The 20064-nt window shown below is 47.4% G+C and overlaps 5 protein-coding genes across 5 annotated transcripts, besides 15 other annotated features; 4 read left to right on the top strand and 1 right to left on the bottom strand.

The window, feature by feature from the left end:
* Positions 1–286: 286 nt before the first annotated feature.
* Positions 287–6122, bottom strand: EKO05_0009021 (vacuolar membrane-associated protein iml1; the record flags this gene model as incomplete). Its single annotated transcript, XM_038942164.1, has 2 exons — positions 287–5572; positions 5619–6122. 2 exons carry the CDS (start codon positions 6120–6122, stop codon positions 287–289), a joined length of 5790 nt encoding a protein of 1929 aa, XP_038795633.1.
* Positions 6123–6448: 326 nt separating this feature from the next.
* Positions 6449–7914, top strand: EKO05_0009020 (uncharacterized protein; the record flags this gene model as incomplete). Its single annotated transcript, XM_038942057.1, has 2 exons — positions 6449–6614; positions 6698–7914. 2 exons carry the CDS (start codon positions 6449–6451, stop codon positions 7912–7914), a joined length of 1383 nt encoding a protein of 460 aa, XP_038795632.1.
* A 455-nt stretch (positions 7915–8369) lies between these two features.
* Positions 8370–8648: a mobile genetic element.
* A 66-nt stretch (positions 8649–8714) lies between these two features.
* Positions 8715–9142: a dispersed repeat.
* A 148-nt stretch (positions 9143–9290) lies between these two features.
* Positions 9291–11161: a mobile genetic element.
* Positions 10678–10715: a tandem repeat.
* Positions 11162–11182: a mobile genetic element.
* Positions 11183–11186: 4 nt separating this feature from the next.
* Positions 11187–11741: a mobile genetic element.
* A 1-nt stretch (position 11742) lies between these two features.
* Positions 11743–13018: a mobile genetic element.
* A 154-nt stretch (positions 13019–13172) lies between these two features.
* Positions 13173–13406: a dispersed repeat.
* A 688-nt stretch (positions 13407–14094) lies between these two features.
* Positions 14095–15304, top strand: EKO05_0009019 (uncharacterized protein; the record flags this gene model as incomplete). Its single annotated transcript, XM_038942167.1, has 2 exons — positions 14095–14300; positions 14362–15304. 2 exons carry the CDS (start codon positions 14095–14097, stop codon positions 15302–15304), a joined length of 1149 nt encoding a protein of 382 aa, XP_038795631.1.
* A 28-nt stretch (positions 15305–15332) lies between these two features.
* Positions 15333–15560, top strand: EKO05_0009018 (uncharacterized protein; the record flags this gene model as incomplete). Its single annotated transcript, XM_059637449.1, has 1 exon — positions 15333–15560. The coding sequence occupies one exon, from the start codon at positions 15333–15335 to the stop codon at positions 15558–15560; it is 228 nt and encodes a 75-aa protein (XP_059493432.1).
* Positions 15561–16993: 1433 nt separating this feature from the next.
* EKO05_0009017 (Tyrosinase) lies at positions 16994–18187 on the top strand (the record flags this gene model as incomplete). Its single annotated transcript, XM_038941984.1, has 2 exons — positions 16994–17154; positions 17209–18187. 2 exons carry the CDS (start codon positions 16994–16996, stop codon positions 18185–18187), a joined length of 1140 nt encoding a protein of 379 aa, XP_038795630.1.
* A 1054-nt stretch (positions 18188–19241) lies between these two features.
* Positions 19242–19271: a tandem repeat.
* Positions 19272–19310: a tandem repeat.
* Positions 19272–19329: a tandem repeat.
* Positions 19311–19577: a mobile genetic element.
* Positions 19380–19631: a dispersed repeat.
* An 81-nt stretch (positions 19632–19712) lies between these two features.
* Positions 19713–19872: a mobile genetic element.
* Positions 19873–20064: part of a mobile genetic element that runs on past the window's edge.

The raw sequence follows: 20064 nt of genomic DNA, 5'->3' as shown, positions 1-20064 counted from the left end.
GAGAGGCCAGGCAGCAAGCTAGCCCACTCTGTCTACTGATGAGAAGAACCTCTTACTACAGAGGCTAAGCAGCAAACCAGCCTATGGTAAGGACTAATAAGAGAAACCTCCTTATACAGAGGCCAGGCAGCAAGCTAGCCTCTTCTGTCCAACAACAAGAAAGAACTCCTTATACAGAGGTCAGGCAGCAAACTAGCCTACTGTATAGACTAATAAGAGAAACCTCCTTATATAGAGGCTAGACAGCAAACTAGCCTCCTGTCTTACCCTACAACACGCCTTTCCATCACGCTCCACCCCCCGCACTCCCCTGACTGTCCTGCCTCTTCGGCAAGCTCTCGGTAATGCTCCCCCGCTTCCCTAGCGTCGACACGCTCCCTTCACTCCCTTGTCTCCTTCCCGCTACGCCGCTCGTCGTGCTAAAGCCCATCTCACTGACCCCACCCATCCGTTCCGCTGCCGCACCCCTCCCCGCAAGAGTAGCCCCAGGTGTCCAACCTGCGTTCCCAGGGCTGGCTTCGCGAATGCTAATCGCCGGCGGTAGCCCCAAGCTGGGGATGTTGTTGTCGAGAACGGGAAGGATACGTGGCGACGGCGACGGCGCCTGCTTGAACGCCTCGCTGTAGAAGTGGGCAAGCAAGGCTGCGTCAGAACAGAACGCTTCCAGCTCATCCTTGACTTGCTCCGGCGTCTGACTCGCCACCGCAAAGGGCGATGCGTGCGCCGCTGCACTCTGTCTTTCCAACGCCGTGTGCAGCAGGCTAGCGTCCTGCACCGGCCTTGCCAGCGGACTGGAGAAGGGGCTGCGATGGGCATGGCCGCGCTCCACGGCAGCTGTCGACGGGAGCCGGCTGCTCTGGCTACCGTCCGTGCTCACCTTCTTGTGTTCGTGCAGATCGAGAGGTCGGATCCTGCTCATGTCTTTGGCGCGATTGTGCGCCAGACGATTGGCGAGCACGAGAAAGTGTCCCTCCTCGCTGATCTGGGCCAGCAAGCCACCAGTCCGGTGGATGAATTGCGTGTACTGGTAATCAGGGCGGCCCCAGGAATAAGACACCTCCACATCAGAAGGGAACGCATTGGCAGCTTCTGTGTCCAGTACAAAGTGGAGCTTGCGCAGCAACGCTTTGTGGTACGCAAACTTGTCCGTGCGCGAATACTGCGCTGAGAAGTGCATCGAGTCCCACATGGCCTCTGTCTGGTTCTGTGGAGGCTGCATGGCGAGCTTGATCTGATAGGGCGATCGGAACGGATGGTAGTCGGTAATCTTCGCCAGCTCGGCAATGGGAACCTCGACCAGCTTGAGGCCATACTTTTCAACGCTGGTAGCCCACGTGACAATGGCGTCCTCGATCAGCTTCGCTGTAACGTTCATCCAGTCGATGCGAATGTGGTAGCAGTTATCCGGATTGTGCACTAGATCGTAGTGTAGCGAGATGATCTCAGATCGGTAAGAACGCTTCCTTGGATCAACATCATAGCGCATGGCGCGCGACAAAGTGACCTTTCGCCCAGCAGCGCCCTCCCGCGTCGGTATCCTCTCGCCTTCCCTCGCCGATTCAGAAGCGCCAGAGGATGACTCCGCCGTGCTCGGCCTAGACATGCTTCCCTTGGCCGCAAGTGGCGAGGTTCGTGGCCCCTCAAACAGTGGCGTAGAGGGCACAGACTTGTCCACCTTGCGCAACCCAAACCAGCCTGCGCGCGATTCGGGTCTTGGAGCTCGATACTCGGCAGCGATCTGGAAGAAGAAGTTGCCATCGCGGAACGGGTGCCTTCGTTGCACATGCTGAAACAGGCCTCTCTCCATCAGTTGATTGCCAAGATCGACCGCACCTTCACGACTGTCCACGTCTTTGAAGTTGTTCAGCAGCCAATTGGTGAGGTCGAACCCAAGGAAGCAGTTGTAGTGTAGCTTCCAGTGCCAACGCCGATCGAGCATCGGTATCCCTCTCTCGCTTTGTAGGTCCTCGGCGAGCTTCTTGAGGTCCATGTTGGAAGTATGATATTTGTCCGCATCCGGGACCGTCGAGCCCGCAAGCTCGCCATCGGAACGGTTGAAGAGAGTGTTGACCGGGCCAGCGGCTACCACAGCCGAAGGATCGCGTGTGTGATACTCAATGGCCAGAGGGTTCGGATCCTTTTGCTTCGCACATGTCGCACCTTGCGAGAAGCGCTCTTCGGGAGGAAAGTACCGGTATCTTTGCCACAGCTGCGTCAACTTCCTGATCCCCTCTAGCCTCACCTCCTCTTCCGAATCCTCAGCAAGCATAGGTAGTGGACGCCGGTTCATGCAAGGAATCTCCACTGGAATCAAAACAAATCGTGCCCTCCAAAATCGTAAGACATCTGAAAACTCTTCTTGATACCCGGCCAGGAACGTGTCGATGAAGTTCCAGTTGTACTCCTTTCGGGGCGGCTGCAGTGTGATGTCACGTGGTTCGTATGTTGGCTCGAACGCAGTTCGAATATACGGTCGGTAAGAGAAGGGCGTATCGACGCCCGCTGAAGACTCCAATGCAGTGGTCGGTTTTCGATGATACCGCTTGACCTCCACCTCTCCGCTAGCGACACACACCAGTTGATGGATGCTTGTGCCGACAGTCATGAACACCGTGTCTCCCTCCGAGGCCATGTATCCCGGCGCCAGAACACCAGCCAGCGACTTTTCCTGTCTGCCGGAGAACTCCGCAACCGCCGAGCCGGTGATGATCTGGAATCCGTGCGAGAGGCGGAATGCGATGAGCTCTCGTATGAGCGTTTCTCGGCTTCTGGCAGCTTCTGGTAGCTCTTCGTCGTCGCTCTGGGTGATCTTGTACGGACTTTCGTTATACTCTGATGAGAGCTGCTCTGCGGTCGGGAACCATTCGTGCGTCAGAGGCACGGCCGCAGGCGAACACAGCGATCTCCATTTCATTGTCCCAGTCCGTAGAGTTCTCGGAAATACATGATGCCAACGACGATACTGATTCATGGCGTTGAGAACATTCTTCTTCGGATTGCATGGGTTGACCAAAACTGCCCACGGTGCGATTGCACTGGTGGGTGACAGGGTTTTTGGCGCGTCTTTACCTCCTACACTTGATGAGACATCGAGATTTGGCTTCGTGTCGCCAACGATCCGCCCTCCAGCGAGAAGAAATGTGGAACCTGGATCTTTTTTGACGGAGCCTGGGTGGGATGGTCCCGCGCTGCGTTCTGTTCGCAGTTCTCGTACGGTTTCCACAGAGCGACCGTTTTGGTCCGGGGATGGCGAGCCAGTAGATGAAATTCCGGCGCGAGATGATGACCGTATTGCAATTGGTTGGGATGGTTTCTCGGTTGAAATCAGCCTGGTGCTCGCCAGTCTCTCAGCGATCGCGCCTTTTTGACTCTTCTCGATGGTGAGCATGGCAGGTTTGACCTGGCCTTGCGAGATGTCGGTAGTGGCGTCTCCCAGAGTCGGTTTGACAGGCGCAGCTTTCCCACCGAAGCTTATTTGTCTCAAGAACCAGTTCGAAGGTCGAGGCTTTAGCGATTCTCTCACTGGCGCTGGACTAGCGGCGGTCGGAGTGGCAGGCAAGCCAGCTCTTCGTAGTGGAGACTGCGCTTGGCTGGATGTAGGTGTCTTGTTCGGGGTGGAGTGTACTGACTTGAGAGGAGCATGGGACTCGCCAGAGCTCTTTCGACTATGTCTAGGAGGAGCGTTGTCGATCGTGATGTTTCCATAAAACTTCTGTCTCCGCACAACATCCGCTCGCGGGGCGGCTGAATGTCTGCTTTCTATAAAGCGGTGAGAACCACTGCGAGGCGATGGTTCTTGAGTGCTCCTTGTTCTGGAATTTGAAGCCTGATGCATAGTCATATCCGGCGATGGCCGCGCGTTTCTTCCTGTTATTGTCCGAATACTGCGGAATGATGTCGACAGAAAGGACTCTTTGGACGGTCCTGAGGATAAATTTGACTCCAGTTCGCTTTGCCTTTTTCCATCGCTACTCGGTTGCAATCTTTGGGAAGGTGATCCGCTTGCAGGAAAGAAGATATCAACATCATAATCGTCCATCCACGCTTTGTAGGCAGTCTTCCTCGAGTCCAGACAATCCCGATCGCCTCTAGAGGAAAATGATCCAGTGGAAGTTTCAGCGACGTTCAAAGCGGCTCGGCTGGCTTCAGCTCTGCATTCATGAGTCCCGGCCTTTTGGTACGCGCGTTCGTAACTGTGTTCCTCCTCAAGATAGGGCAACGAGATGTCACCAAGCTCGTTCTCGATGACGCCCATCATCTGCAATTCGTAAAGACGACACCTCAAAGAAAAGGTTCGATGTTTCCTGTGAGAACGTTTCACAACTCTATGTGCAGTCCTTGTTTTAGTCAGTTCAAGCACGTCGTCAGTTGGCCTAGACCAAAACGAAACGTCGACCCAATAGGGCATTGCGAACTTCCAGTCGTGGTCCAATCCTAGTGCCGGAGTGACCTGACCGTCATGACCAGCTGATGTGATGATAGGGCCTATTTCGGGCTTAGAACGAAAGTTTGGTCGGTTCTGTTTTGGGGTCTTTTCGTCGACTTCGCTTGCAGCTCCCGCCGATTCGTACATGTCATTGTCACGTTTAGGTTTCGAGTCTGATATTACCGAGGGATTCCGGTATTTGAACAGCGGTACTGAATGAAGAGGCATAGGTGACAAGCACACCAGGTCAATGCCTATTCCAGATCCAACCAACGTGTCGGTGGTCAATTTCAGCATGTTGTAGTCAACCTCGAATACGCCAGTTCCCGGGGTAATCACAACCACCGAAATACCAGTCCGTACCAGGTCGCGATCGATGTGGTCTTTCGAAAATTGTGCCGCCGCTAGGTTTATAGCCTCCAGAATGTTTCCCTGGCTTGCCGACGATGGCTTGCCAGCTATAATGGTGTTGACCTCCGGATCCTGCACTTCATTTCTAATGCTGCCTGTGTCTTGTGCACCATTCATTGATCTAGACACTAGCGATACCTCGCGAAGAAACGTTCGAAATTCGACTTTCAACTGATGTAGGATCTTGATCCAGTCTCCACTGGCCATGTCACTGACAACAACTCGGTAGTAGTCCCTATAATTGTCCGTGTTCGAATCCGTTTCGTTGTGATTTGTCTTGTAGTCTGAACAATCAACCAAGGTATCTTCGTCGTATTGCATACGTGTGAATAGAATGATCGTCACGACATGCTTCGCGTTGATTTTCAGCCATCTTTTGAACAAATCAGGTAAAAATCCGCTGACGACCTTGTTGAACATAATTTCGCCAGCGCCCTCAGCGTCGAAGTCCCACATCTCCCGGGACATTTGGATGAACAGGACATACCGAGCGGATTCGCTACGGAAGATTGGCTTGGTGGTTGGCGAAAAGTATCCAGAATGCACGGATTGTCCATCTATGTAGATCTGCTTCACAGTGGCTTTGATGGTGCCCATGAAGAGTAGCTTTTGGCCCCGATAGACGGTTCGTCTGCTGAGTTCTGCTATTGCCATGCGCCACATGTCCGCCCGCGCCAGGTATTCATCACGGAATACAAGCTCAACATGATGGGCTTCATGTCTAGCTTCATCGGCCTGCTGAGATTAGCCAACGATGCGACGTCGACGCGAAGGCCCATACCTCCGTAATAATGACCTGCATTCGATTGCGAAAGCCAAATACTTTGGCAATCTTCTCCGCTATGGAAATCTGCAAGTTCGTATGCTTTGGTTTCAGATCGTGTGGCAGCGGCTTTGGAGCAAAGATGTACGTTTTCTCTGTATCGATATCGCGACCGCCTGGGACAATGGATCCGTTTTCATCAATGGTTTTTGAGAATGAACCCCGACGGCTTCTTCTCGACTGAGTCTCAGCAGCATCCTTAGATACAGACTCTGCTTTCGCTTGAGCTGAATCATGTGGTGGAACCTTGGTGGACGATGAGAAGTCTCGTACGGCTGTGCCAGGGTTGACGGCTACAATCTGTAGCAAGGAGCCGGGCGTGATCGGAAGTTCGGGGAACCTGTCACTGTTGAAAACGACGTCGTCTCTCGAAAAGTTCTCATCGTGAGTCCACAGGGTGCATATCTTCTGCACTCTAGCTTGTTTCGAACTTGCTATGGATTTTGGCATTTTAGCAGCCATTGATGCACGCCGTCATGTCGCATCTGGGTTCTCGTGCATCCAGAGAGTAGCGCTGTTTTGTGCGGTGGAAAGCTAGCTGATCTAAGTCGCTATGTCGCAGAGGCACACAAAGAGTGAGGGAGCGGCAGTGGTGGGTTCCACAAGAAGTGCAACGAAATATTGTTTCTGGGTTGAGTAGCACGAGCAGCATGGATTGGACGTCATCCGCGGGAGGGAAGCTAATCTTGAAGTAGAAAGGCTCGCCAGCCTTCTTCCGGCGGGGAGCTTGTGCGGACACACCAACATACCAACAACACACACAAACGCACCACAGCCCGCACACCGAGATGGCGGAGAAGGAGCACGTCGTCTTCTTCCACCCTGACCTTGGCATTGGCGGGGCGGAGCGGCTTGTCATTGACGCTGCCGTTGGGCTGCAGAACCGCGGACACAAAGTCACCGTCTTCACTTCGTACTGCGACCCGAACCATTGCTTCGACGAAGCGCGCGACGGTAAGCTTCCGCTACTGCTGCGGCGCCCCTTGCCCGTGCTCATGTTTCGAGAAGGTAGCTGAGACTTGACCTCGGTCGCAAAGGCACCCTGGATGTTCGTGTGCGCGGCAACACCATCGTGCCGGCCACGTTCCTTGGCCGCTTCGCCATCCTCTGCGCCATCCTGCGCCAGGTGCATCTTGTCCTGCAGATTGCCCTGTTCTCTGACGAGCTCGCCAAGCTCTCGCCCACGTCCTTCTTTGTCGACCAACTCAGCGCTGGTATTCCCCTTGTGCGCCTGCTACAGCCACGTTCGCGTGTCATCTTCTACTGCCACTTCCCAGACAAGCTGCTCGCAAAGAAGGGCAGCCCGTTGAAGTCGCTGTACCGTCTGCCGTTCGACTGGCTGGAGAGCTGGAGCACCGGATGTAGCGACACCATTGTTGTCAACAGCAACTTCACCAGGGGTGTATTTGCCGAGGTGTTTCCAGGCCTGGAGCACCGAAAGCCTGGTATCATCTATCCGTGTGTCGACGTCAGCGATGGCAGTCACCCGGACGAATTTACACCGCTGTGGAAGGACAAGAAGGTGCTGCTCAGCATCAATCGGTTCGAGAAAAAAAAGGACGTGGCACTGGCCGTGAAGGCATTTGCTGGATTATCGCGATCGGAGCGCCGGGACGCACGACTCGTCATAGCAGGAGGCTATGATCCACGAGTGCCAGAGAACGTTTCCACATACACTGAGTTGTGCGATCTGGCCGATTCCTTACATCTTAAGCATGCAACGGCGAAGACTGTCACTACTGCGCAAGCCATACCCGAAGACATTTCAATTCTCTTTCTTCATTCGGTCCCAAAGGCGTTCAAGGCCACACTACTATCGACTTCTCGTCTCCTCATCTACACTCCGCGTAATGAACACTTTGGTATCGTGCCGCTGGAAGCTATGCTTGCCGGTACTCCGGTTCTGGCTGCGAACGAAGGCGGGCCAACAGAAACGGTGGTTAACGGAAAAACTGGCTGGCTGAGGGACGTTAGCAGAGTCAACGATTGGACCGAGGTCATGCGCGTTGTGTTGGAAGACGGTGACGGCGAGCAAAAGATGAAAGAGATGGGCAGACGGGGTAGAGAGCGTGTCATCGCCGAGTTCTCGAAGGAGAAAATGGCTGAACGGCTTGAGATCGAGATATATGGTATGTTGAAGAAGCAGGAACGACCAGCGTTGACAAATTTTGTTCCACTGCTCATGGTCACTGCTTTCATAGGTATGTTGGTAGCTGTGAGTGCCTGGTACATACAACACAAAGAGGCTGTGTAGAAAACCCCCAGGGACACACAGTACAAGCATGTAAATTGTAGGTTTATCGTGAAGTAAAGCTGGTCCCATATCGACTTTGCATCGACGTAAAAACGTGGAAGTGACAAGACGATCACCTATGGCTCGATGCATTGGGCTGAAGTAGAAGTGTCGTTACAGGCACCAACACCGAGCGATGACTTCAATACTAGCAAGAAAGGTCTATCCCAGATTCGAACAGGGGTTGCCGGAAGTTTGAGATGATGCGTCAAATTATGGAGTGATAACCACTACCTAGTCAGATGTGAGAATGTGGTGGAGTTGGATCGACAGTAGGAATTACCTACACTGGTAGATCAGAATTGAACAATTGATGGCGTGCGTGAGGACGAATAACATCTATTGCAAAGGTTTACAATTAGTCGGTCGCAGATGCACGATGTGGTAGCGGTTGCAGGCTACCGTGTCCGTACGCTAGACCCTTACACACCTGTAACTAGCCTAGGGCTTACCTACTACTAGCGCCTCTCTAACTTACACAGGATAATAGAAGACTTAGTAAACTATTAAGCTATTTATAGGAGATAGGGAAAGGAGGTATATTATAGGCTTAGACCTTATTTAAGCCTTAAGTAAGACAGGACAGTTACGTGCCCTACAGAAATACTAGAAGAACATGCAACGTGTTACCTCCTTAAGAGATGTAATACTATATTAACTCTTATTGTATCCTGCCCTAAGGCTAGTCTATAATAGGTAGCTTGCTTAAAAGTTACATTACATAGTCTTTAAGGCACTACAGTATATATAGTAAGATAGTATAACATACCCTATAGGCGAGTTAGACACTAGGCAAGTTAGACACTCTAATACCCTACTAAAAATTATTAAAGTCACAACTCTGTGTCTTAACAACTCTGTAACAAAATGTTCTAGGAACTTTAAAACAGGGCTGCACCTATACAAATAGGAGAATTTTAAAGTTTTAGAGTAATAGAATCTAAAATATAGAAGTTGTTATGAAATTACTATTCTTTAGAGGTGTTTAGAAGCTATCACTTTAACTATTTTAGCTGTAAAGCTAAATATCTGAACATTGCCTACTAATCCCTACCTAATACTATCCTGTAATTTTAAAGCAATTCTATTAAGTGGTTATTAAGATAAAGGGTTGTGACTTTTGTGGTTTTTGGTGGGGTTTTGGAGTGTCCGACTCGCCTGGTGCCTGACTTGCCTGTGGGGTACGTTATAACATATAAATATACAGTTAAGATATACAAAGTACTCTAGATTAGTGCAGCTTACTGTGTAGTATAGCTTGTTGCTGCTGTATACTATAGTATTGCGAAGTAGTTGTAGTGTTGGTGTGGTCTTGGCAAAACCCGGTCACTCGCTTGTGCTAACGTACCCCACGGGCGAGTCAGACAACGGGCGAGTCGGACACTTTTGCCAAGCCCCCACCAAACACCACCCTATTATGGCCTAAAACAACCTAGTTTAGTGCTGCAACGTGCAGTATAGTCTGTAATACTATTTAGAAACTACTTCTACCTCTTTCTTACACGTTTGCGCGTTATGTCCTGTCTAATTACACCGTCTACAGCGCCTTTAGGAGGGCTCACCTCCTTTAGCGCGCACCTGCTTCTTTGCCTTCTTCCTATTACTACGCGCCCTAAACTCCTTAAGAGCTGTTAATTGCTGGCCCTCTTTAACTGTTAGGGTCTCTTCTGCCTAAACTTGCTTTCTTTTATGTAATTTTTGTTATATAGCTGCCTTATTAGTAGCTTAAAGCTAAGTAATCTCCTGTTGCACTAACACTAGCTTATGCGCAATTATTACTGCCCCCTTTGCTACCTTCTTAAACGCCTTAACTATAGAGGTAGGCGAACTATCTATATACTTCTAAATCCTTATCTTTATAAGCGTTAATTACAACCTAAGTTTAAGGCTGTTACTTAGGGTTTGCAACTGCTAGAGCTTGTTGTTGACAGGTAGTAGTAGTGATAGAGTGCGCAACTTCACATTAAGGGCTATTATAACCTAGTCTAGGTTAAATAGGACTAATCTAGCACCTTAGAACCCTCCCTAGATATTCTTAGAAGTAATTGCAGTGTTATAGGCGCGTATAAAGTATAGCAGGAACTCTGTCTTTATAATATAGTTAATCTAGTTCTATATAAGTACTTTAGCTTAGCGCCTATACACCTTCTTTAAAGCAGTAAAATAACCTATATTAAGGGGCTGTGTAAGGTGTAATAAGTAAGAAGGTAAACAGAGAGTAATAATCTTGTTATCCTTACAGTATTACTGGAATTTAAGAGAGTTATAGCTCTTATAACTATTAATAATAAGTAAATAGTAGGTGCTAACAGTACACTTCTTTGTATGCCTGTTAAAGTGGTTTATCTAGTCTATACCAAGCTTGTTAGTAGTCCAGCCGTTATTAGAGACTCTAATAACCTAGTCTTAAGGCAGTTCTTCCTCCTTGTACCAGGCAGAGAGGTGGTGGTAGGCCTTAAAGATAAGGAAGGCTAGAATGGCCTATCCTTTAGCATTAATGCTCACTATAGCTGTAGCCCACTCCTAGTCGCCTAGCTAGATAGCTTTTGGCCGACCTTGTCGTTCTAAAGCTGTAACAACTGCTTCTAGGGAGATCTAGCCTATTATAAAGCCTGTCTTGTTAAAGTTGTATGTGTCTTTATCCTAGATGCTATACTTAGCTTTAGTATTAGCTACCAGGCTAAACTAGCCCTGTAGAACCTTAGGATCCTTATAGAGAGATCTCTTATAGTTATACTTACAATTAAACTTAACTTTAAGTTCTAGGTATTGCTTAATAAACGTACTAGGCCAGTTTACGCTAATAGGGCCTAGATTATACTTAGCGCGCAAAGAATTGGCTATAGTAGCTATATCTAAGAGCTAAGAAGAAAATCCTTACACATCTAGCTTAAGAACATGTTTAATAATTACCTTCTCCTTATTATTATCTAGCTTCTGTAAGTTGGCTATAGAATCAGCGCGTGAAGGTTGTCTAGTGCGCTGGTTGCTTAGTGTGCTTTGAGGGACCTTGTAGATAGCAGCAGCGCGTCGCAGAGATAGAGTTGCGTCTTATTTAAGAGCCTGGAGCGCAAGCTGTATCTGCGCTTCCTTTAACGCGTTTAAATAGTGTTGTTGAGAAGACATTAGTGTAGGAGGAGGTGTTTGGTGGGGGCTTGGCAAAAGTGTCCGACTCGCCCGTTGTCCGACTCGCCCGTGGGGTACGTTAGTCACAAGGTCAAATAAGACATAACGTGTTTCACCAGTAAGCGGCCAACACCAGTATCCGGCCAACCCCACCAAAACCAGCCTAACTTGGCGTGCAATTACTCCACAACCACGCAGTTGAATTAAGTAAGGTTTTAAAGCATAATAGATTAGATAGCTCTATATTAAGTCCTGTTGTGGCCTTGCACGTGGCATTTGCTACACGTTAGTAGTGCTCGCTGACGCCGTGGGGCAGCGTCAACCTGGGCCTCCTCCTTAACCACATTATTAGCCTGTAAGACTAGTAATTGAGCTTCCTTAACCTATAGAGCTCTCCTACATGCTATATACTATCTATACTTTTAACACTTATATTACTAGCATTAATTTAAAGCACGTAGCTTAGCGTTCTCCTAAGTTAAGATTGTTACTAACTGCATTACAAGCTAACAACCCTTAATAAGCTGGGATATAGCTTAACTAGTTAGACTCTATAACTGATGCTTAAGGAGATCTTATATAAGGCAAGCTTGCTGCTAAAGCTAGTTAACTGTACGTGGTATCTCTGCTGTCTACAGCCCTGCTGGTCCTGCTGCTGTCCCTGGTGGTAATAGTGTTCTAATAACAGTGAGGCATGATAGGACACGCTCTGGATTAAATAGGATAAGCCCTGTTGCTTGAAATCTAGCCTTAATATTGCTCTCTAATAGAGCAGTTAGTCTAATCCTTAGGTACATCTATAGGAAGTCAAGCTTGTTAACATAGAAGATGCTTTAGCAGGCAAGCTTAGACACCTTATGTCTATACACCACCTTAAGAGGAGAGTAGCAGCTAACGTCTAGTGGCTAGAGAAGGTGTAAGGTGTGAGGAGGCATACAGAGGGTAATAATCATGTTGTCCTTACAGTACTAATCAAACTTAGGTGTAGCATGGCTGCTGTAACTGTTAAGGATAAGTAGCTAACAACCACCTAATAAGCAAGTCTGTGTGTGCCTGTTAAAGTGCTTCACCTAGTCAAGGCCTAGCTCATCTGTTGTCCAGCCGTTGTCACTAACAGCAACAGTCTAGTCAGGTAGGAGGTCTTAATACCAGCTGGCCTGGTAGAGCTTCCCTGCTAGTATAAGGAAGGGTGGGATAGACCAACCTAACGCGTTAACACACTTAATTATTGTTACCTACTTGCAATTGCCTGGCTAAACAACAGTAGCGCGTCTAACTGTGTTAGAGCTAGTAACAACCTTAGATGTTAAGGCAACACCTATTATAAACCTAGTCTTATTAAAGTTGTAGATGTCCTTATTAGGTATCCTATATATAAGGCGTGTCTCCTCTACCAGCCTGAACCACGCGCTAATCCTGACAGGATCTTTATAGCGTGCCCTTTGTAAATAGAATTTCCTATTCCACTTTGTCTAGAGTTCTGGCTGGCGCTTAATAAAGCGTGCTACCTAGTTCTTGCCTAGCGAAGGAGGAGGAGGATTTTGGCTGTAGGCAGTGAGGAGAGTGTCTGCTATTTGTTGCACATCAATAATCTAGGGTAGAAATCCACAACAATTAAGGTCTAAGATCCACTAAATAAGGGACTGCTCTTTAATAGGGCTAAGCTTAAGGTTGACAGACGTTGTCGCGTCTTTTAACTTAATGCCCTAGAGGCGGCGGCGGAGCGTTGTACGAGGCACCTGGTAGAGCAAAGCAGCCCTATTTTTTAACTAAACGCGTCCTAATTTAACAGCAGAGGCAGTAAGAAGGCATCTACCCTCTGTAAGGGAGGCTTAAGTACGTTGTAGTTGAGCCATCACAGTTGGGATGAAAGAAGTTTGACGCGTTTTGGTGGGGTTGGCCGGATACTGGTGTTGGCCGCTTACTAGTGAAACACGTTAGTATCTTACCAGCTTTAGGTAGCACTTTCGGCCCGGCTGTTGGGCGCAAATTAATGGTGAGTGTACTTGACTCAAGATAATTAAATACACCGCGAGTGGTGCTTAAAAGCGGAACACCTTACAAATCATCCCAGATACACGGCAAGTTGCACTTACTATGGCATCCGGCGAAAGTAGAGTCCCACAGCCAGTGCGGTGGGTCTTGTGCAGAAGCGCCTATTGATATTTACAAGAGGCGCAAATAGATGCTGTTACAGATAACAAAGAGAGAAAATGTCTGCTCATTGCTGTAAAGCCAAGAAAGCCTTGAAAGTCGGACTTGCTACGCCTCTGCTTTTCCTCCACATTGCACTGGCCATGGGATTCTCCTTTCCCCGGAAAATATAGTAGAAGAAGAGTCTAATAAGAATCATAGAATGGACAAACGAAATTACAGGCATGACCCCTGAAAAGGTATCAAATTAGATTTGCTGTTGAATTGTAACAAATCATGCATCCAATGGCCCATGTTTCAAAAGCTTCACGAAGCTTCAGAAAGGCTTCGACTTACTTGTGGCGTTGCTGTCGTCTAAGAAAAAAGCCCCTTGAGACTGGCATCATTTCAATGCTGTCTAAAGAATTTTTGTATGCGAAACGCAGACTAATTGGGCAGTTGCTTTTTCGGTAAGGTCAGCGTCTAAGGTAAACTACCTCTTATATCTGGTTTATCTAAAGTAGATTGTTCTCCCTTGTCTAAGATACCCACTCTCTGAGCGATAGACACTGAGCGACAGACATTCTGGTATTAGACCGTGGAAGTCAAGGGTAAGTGTCTCGGAACTTGTCCGCAGGCTGCTTATGAATACAAATTCAGGTCCTTGAATGCGCCCAGCTCTTTACGAGTAATGTACTAGTCAATGCTCTCAGGGCTGAGTCGTGGGTTCGGCAGTGCGGCGATTACAAGTTCCGTAAAAAGGTATAAGTGCAAACAATTTTCATCCTGATAGAAGATCAAACAATTTCATCATATCTCTTACTTACAACAAATCCTTTTCAAAGGCTTTCTCAATCACTTTTCAGCAAACCCGCTTCAGAAATGCATCAAACCTCGAAAATGCATTGGACCACCGTTATCTCCGTTGCTTTGGGCCTGTCTGCTGTAGCAGATACGGCTGCAGTTGGTCACAGTCGGCGTGTACATGAGAATTGTCCATCGTTGAACGGAAGCTTTTCTCTTGATATCTATCAGCTATATCCTGAAAACTCAGCTTTCGATCCAGTCGGATGCAAACTCTACATGAGGTAAAATCTCATTGATCGTTTGAATTGCTGGTACACTTCAACTAACACGGTATGATTCCAGTTCGATTTACAACGCTTCCGTCGTGGTCTATGATATCTATACCACCAAACACCAGGTTTTAACATTTCCTGGGATTACTGATACCGAGCCTTATCACATGGCAGGCGTTGACTATGACGCTAGCAGTGGCGCTATGTTCTTCACCGCAACCAGCGGCCTCGGGTTTGAAACCAATGGCGTAGATCTTTCGGGTCCCCAGAAGGTGATTAAGTGGAATACAACAACCATGGAAACAGTCTATATCGCCGACTTAGCACCTTTTCAGGAGCAGTTTGAACGCACTTTCGGGCATGCCACTGCTGGATTCCAGGACATTGCTGAAGATAGCCATGGCAACAGTTATGCTCCAGCAAGCTTCGGCGGCTATAGCATTGCTAAGATTGCTCCCAACGGTACGGTAACACCGTTTTTCACGACGAACGAAACGGCTAAAAACGCAACGGCACTGCCATACCTCTCGTCCGGTTTGGTTTATTTACCGTCAAAGAGCAAGCTCCTGATCAGTGATGGCCAGCGAGGCACATTCGTCACTTTTGAAACGAAATCTCGTCACCCTGTTCCGAAGCTTACCAAAATCTCGAATTGGCCTTCGAACTACACAGCTCTTAACTGCGATGGTATCATCGCTCCCGATCGGTACCCCGGTCAGACTGTTGTCCTTTGCGCCGAAGATTATTTAGGCGGCAGTGGAGCCATCACGGTTTTCTCGAGCAAAAACGATTGGGCAACCGCCAAGTATCTTGGTGTTGTTTACAACTCAAACCCAAGTACAAAGGGATTCTTGACAACAACCGCAGTTGAGATAACGAACTCTATTTATCTCAACTCGATGCCGTTCTCCGATGGCACAACGTTTGATACACATGGGAACAGGTCAAGCTTTCCTATCATCGATATCACGTCGCAGGTCGATACTATAGTAAGAGCTCACACTCTTCAGTGAAAGTGTAACGGAACCTTTGGTATCAAGCATGGTTTGCCGCTCAGAAAATCAGCTCTCATATTTGTTAAACTCATCTTTTATAACGAATTCAAACTCGATTCTTACCCATTACCATAACCGCCTGATATCTGATGTGCACATTCTGGCAAAATCCCTGAACTCTTATTTTCCAACAAAACAGTGGAAAAAAGCTGTTGCCTCATTATCATCTCACTACTTCCTTGATCAAGGACGGATTGTGCAAAGCCTATGTTAAACGATCTTCGACTTGAAATTTAGTACATGAGGCTGCTGGGCAAGTAAGTGTTATAAACTTGTATGCAGGCAGGTGTAATAGATCTTAGTAGTTGTTCTAACGTAGATTTAGAGAGTGTGTAGTTTCAGATAGTTATGTAGGTCGATTGACCCTTGTTCAGTTTCAATTGCAATTGTGACTGTTGAAGACTGATTGGCTGGGAATAGGCACTAGTCATGAATCTCGAGAAGGCTAATGCGCAGCAATGACTCAATTCACCCGGGCGTTTATCTAATTGCAATGCACTAAGCAGCACGTGGACTACATAATTTTCCGGTCCTATATTTAGATTGCAGTGCACTAAGAACCACATGGACTACCTCGTTCATACGTTATATTCAAAACGCTTTCTTAAGCAAAATTCGCAGATATCATCAGACGCAAACAAAAGTCCCATAGTTTGCATGTCTAGAGGAAGTTCCGGTTCAAAAGCGATTTTGAGCATGCATTCGGCAAATCTAGGCAGAAGGTTCGTAGCCGATACGCCTCGCAGTGATGGTGTATTTGTAGTTTGACTCAGATATTTGGCAAAAGATTGTCTCGGCGAGATTGCTAAGGTTGTTTGGCGTTGCCAATGATAGTTTTTCATCTTAACATGCTCCACAAAGATGGAATTATACCAGGATAACTGCTACCTGCAACACTCCACTACATAGCAGTGCTGTACTGTACTGCCAAGTTCCTTGGACTGCTTCATAGTACTTTGCCAATCTTTGTTACGTATTGTCCTGTTATGTCACTGACTGGGACAGTCGAGTCAAGTTTTGATACCAGCTGGCCGGGTGGAGCTTGCCTGACCCTCACCTTAGTCGCATCCGCCCGAGAATACAAGACAATCCCAGTGAATGGAAAGCTATACCTTATTGAAGAACAGATTCTTGTAGAGTGGATCCTCAACCTTGAACGACGTTGAGTTTTTATCAACGTACGACGTATGGCAGACGCGTTACTAACTGGCCGAGGCCGAGGTCCTTCTCGCCCATCTATCGACAAGGGCTTAGTGTCACGCTTCGTTTACTACCAGCACTTTCGTCCATACTTACACCGTCTTCTTAGTTCGCACTGATTCATGATGCACTCATACTACCCTTCGTAACTCGTTAACGAGGTAAATATATGTACCTGGATCATCCCTGTAATTTATTGAAGCCTCACTGAAGCACCTGCACGCGTGCGAGACAAAGGAGTAGAGTTAACGAAATCATGTACTAGTGTCCGGTCGCTCCGGTGCACTCAGTCAAGATCGTAGCTGCGAAAATTCCTATATAATTAGAGGAAGGGCGAAGTGCAATAAAATTCTCATCTACGGCAGCATCGCTTCACCCCATCATATAGGGGCATCCACCTACGCTTGCTCAACAATATAAGCTAAGACTCTTCGAAGTCTCTGAAACATGTTACAATTTTTCCGCAATACCCTACAGGGCTGGTTGCTCGTGGCTGTTCTCGCCCAAGCTGCACCGACAGATGTATCATACAAGAATCATCGATCTGATCTAATCGGTCATCGCTCCCAAAACTGCAACGACGACATTCGCCTAATCCGTCGGGAATGGTATGTCTACTCGTTGAAATCTAGATCTTAGAAGTTTTACTCACATCGTGACAGGGGCGATATATCTACCACAGAACGCCTGGCCTTTATCAACAGTGTTAAATGTTTGATGAAACTCCCATCACGAATTCCCGAGGGACTAGCACCAGGAGCTCAGAATCATTACGACGACTTTGTTGCAACGCATATCAACCGTACTGTCCACGTACACTTGAACGGAGCTTTCCCCACCTTCCACCGCGAATTTATCCATGTCTTCGAAAACACTCTTCGCACAGAATGTGGCTACGAGTACGCCATCCCTTATATTGACTGGCCCAAGTGGGCTACTAACCTTACTGCTTCCCCTATCTTTGATGGTAGTGAGACCTCACTAAGCGGTGATGGGCTTTTCAACCCGAGTCGCACTACTGCGATAGTTCCAGGAGTCGGTACTGCGCTTACGAATGGAAACGGTGGCGGTTGTGTAGTCACTGGTCCTTTTGCCAATCACAATGGGTCTTTCCAGTTATTCCCTCAGGTCTCTGACTTCAAGAATTTGCCAGCTCTCGAGGATCCTTTGGGCTACCACCCACACTGCCTGACCCGAGACCTGAATAACAAAGTCGCGAGCGGTTCGTACTCGGACCCGTCAGCCATCACCAACATAACTTTAGCCCCTGACTTCACCACCATGGTAGCAGCATTCAACGCAGGCGACCCCGACAACAGCTTTAGTATGGGGGTTCACGGTGGCGGTCACTTCGCAGTCGGTCCGGAAATGTGGGACTTCTGGGCAAGCCCCTCCGATCCAGTGTTCTGGCTACATCATTCTTTCGTGGACAAAACGTACACTACCTGGCAGCAGGGTGATCACGCTACACGCGCAAAAGGACAAACTGCTGTTTCCGGCACTGACGCTCTCCTCGATGATCCATCTGGCAAGAACATCACGCTTGACTATATGATGGATATGGGGTTCCTAGCGAAGGCCAAGCCAATTAGGGAGATCCTCGACGTTTCAGGTGGAGACTACTGCTATGGATACAAATAAGCATCAAGTTGGACCACTGACAGCGCGGCCACAAACAAGTAAATCATGTCAATATCCGCAAGTGCTTTCAGCGGGTGCAGATGGGTTAGATGCTCTTCAAGACAATTGTCACCGATGAACTGTACTCAGGCCCAGCAGTGAGCCTTCGGAGGAATTTTGGAGCAGGACAAAGGTGGGAAATTTTGGAGCTGGGCAAAGGTGTTGGAAATTTTAGATCGTGGCAAAGGTGTGGGAAATTTTAGAACGGGGCGAAATTGTACAAATGTTTAGAACTGGGTAAAAGTTTAAAGACTTCTGTAGCCGGGCAAGATTGTGTATAATTCTGGAGCTCGGCAAAAATGTAATAATTACAACAGATTTTCAAGGACAACGACCATTAAGGGCCCGCCCAATAACTTGCTCTACCATATTTTTGTTTTTTCCGCCTCTGATCGCCTACGTACAGCGCCATCACACTCACCTATCAAATTTTGGCGACCCTGCGGATGGTGCTAAATTCAACGCTGGCCCCATCGCTGATATGGTGTCGCGAAAACATGTAGCCATATCATTTCCACCTAATGCGATCAGCTATAGAGACGACGGTTTGTCATTTTGCTGCAGCTGATTGACTGCATGCGTGTGCAAAGTGTGCGGCTGAGCTACGCTAGCTGTACGGAATTGCTGCAACTGAGTAAAACATGATGAAGTCGGACATTGTACAGCTTCCCTGTTTCTGGCAATTGCACGGTAGGTGATGGGACAGCGAGTCCTGTGACGAGTGTGAACAATGCGCTGCTAGAGCCGACAAATTCGATGAGCAGGACTAAGGTCTGTAGAGCGGTTATTTAGATGCTGGTAGAACGCTCGTTAGCTATGTCAGGAGCTGGCCGCCAAGGACTATACGCAAGTAGAACCTAGATAATTCAAATCAAATACAGATGGTCTCTTAGGAATTTAGAATCTCTGTCTTAGAGTTTAATTATGTTGTGCTAGTAAATAGAGTAATGTACCTTATAGACGAATCAGACTCTACAAAGAAGCTTTTTTTTTAAGTACTAGTAGGCTAGTAAAAGGGTAGGGGTTGGGTAGGGGTTGGGTAGGGTACGCTGGCAAAAAGGTAAGGGGTACCCTAGGGTAGGGTAGAGATAGTCTAGTGTAGGTCTATCTTCTTCTATACGTCTAGAAAGGCGTAGTAGGTCTATACCTAGTATAGCTAAGATATATAGGTTATGTAATTTATTAGGATTATTATTAAATCCTGTATTATTGATAGCAAAATGCTAAAAGGGTATTTTAGTAGTATTAGTAAGACTCTCAATTTTTAGATAATATACTTAATATGTAAAGATGATAATAAAGGTAATTAATTAATAATTATTAGTTTAGATGGCTGATTTTTTATGTAGGTAGCTAGCCCCCAAGTTAACTAAGGTTAACCCTAACCTGGTTTAGTAAGTTTAGTTATCTAATATGAGTACTACGAGTTAGTCTAAGATACCTCCTTTATATAGTATATTACTACTATATACTATAGTATTAAAAAGATGTTGTTACAATCCTGTGCCAGGGCACGGCACAAACATAAGTACTAGCCAACCAAGACCCCTAACTCTGCCCTAAAGGAACGAACAGTAGAGAAAGACAGAGCAGACAGGGACGTTACATAACTGCTTATTAACAAGCATAACACATATAACTGCTTATTAATAAGTATAGTATAATATACTTATTAACAAGCATAGTATAATGTGCTTATTAATAAGTGTAAAGAGTGTACAAAGCGATCACGAGGGAGAATAGGGTTGAAGAGGATAGCAGGTGTATTGAGGTACGTAGTATGTAGTGACGAGACTAATTGCTGGAGTATTAGCAATAACCTCCGACACCTTTATATA

The sequence above is a fragment of the Ascochyta rabiei genome, chromosome 16 (assembly GCF_004011695.2).
Source record: "Ascochyta rabiei chromosome 16, complete sequence".
Classification (NCBI taxonomy): Eukaryota; Fungi; Ascomycota; class Dothideomycetes; order Pleosporales; family Didymellaceae; genus Ascochyta; species Ascochyta rabiei.
The sequence above is the reverse complement of the archived record's forward strand: the minus strand, read 5'-3'. Positions and strand labels throughout refer to the sequence as shown.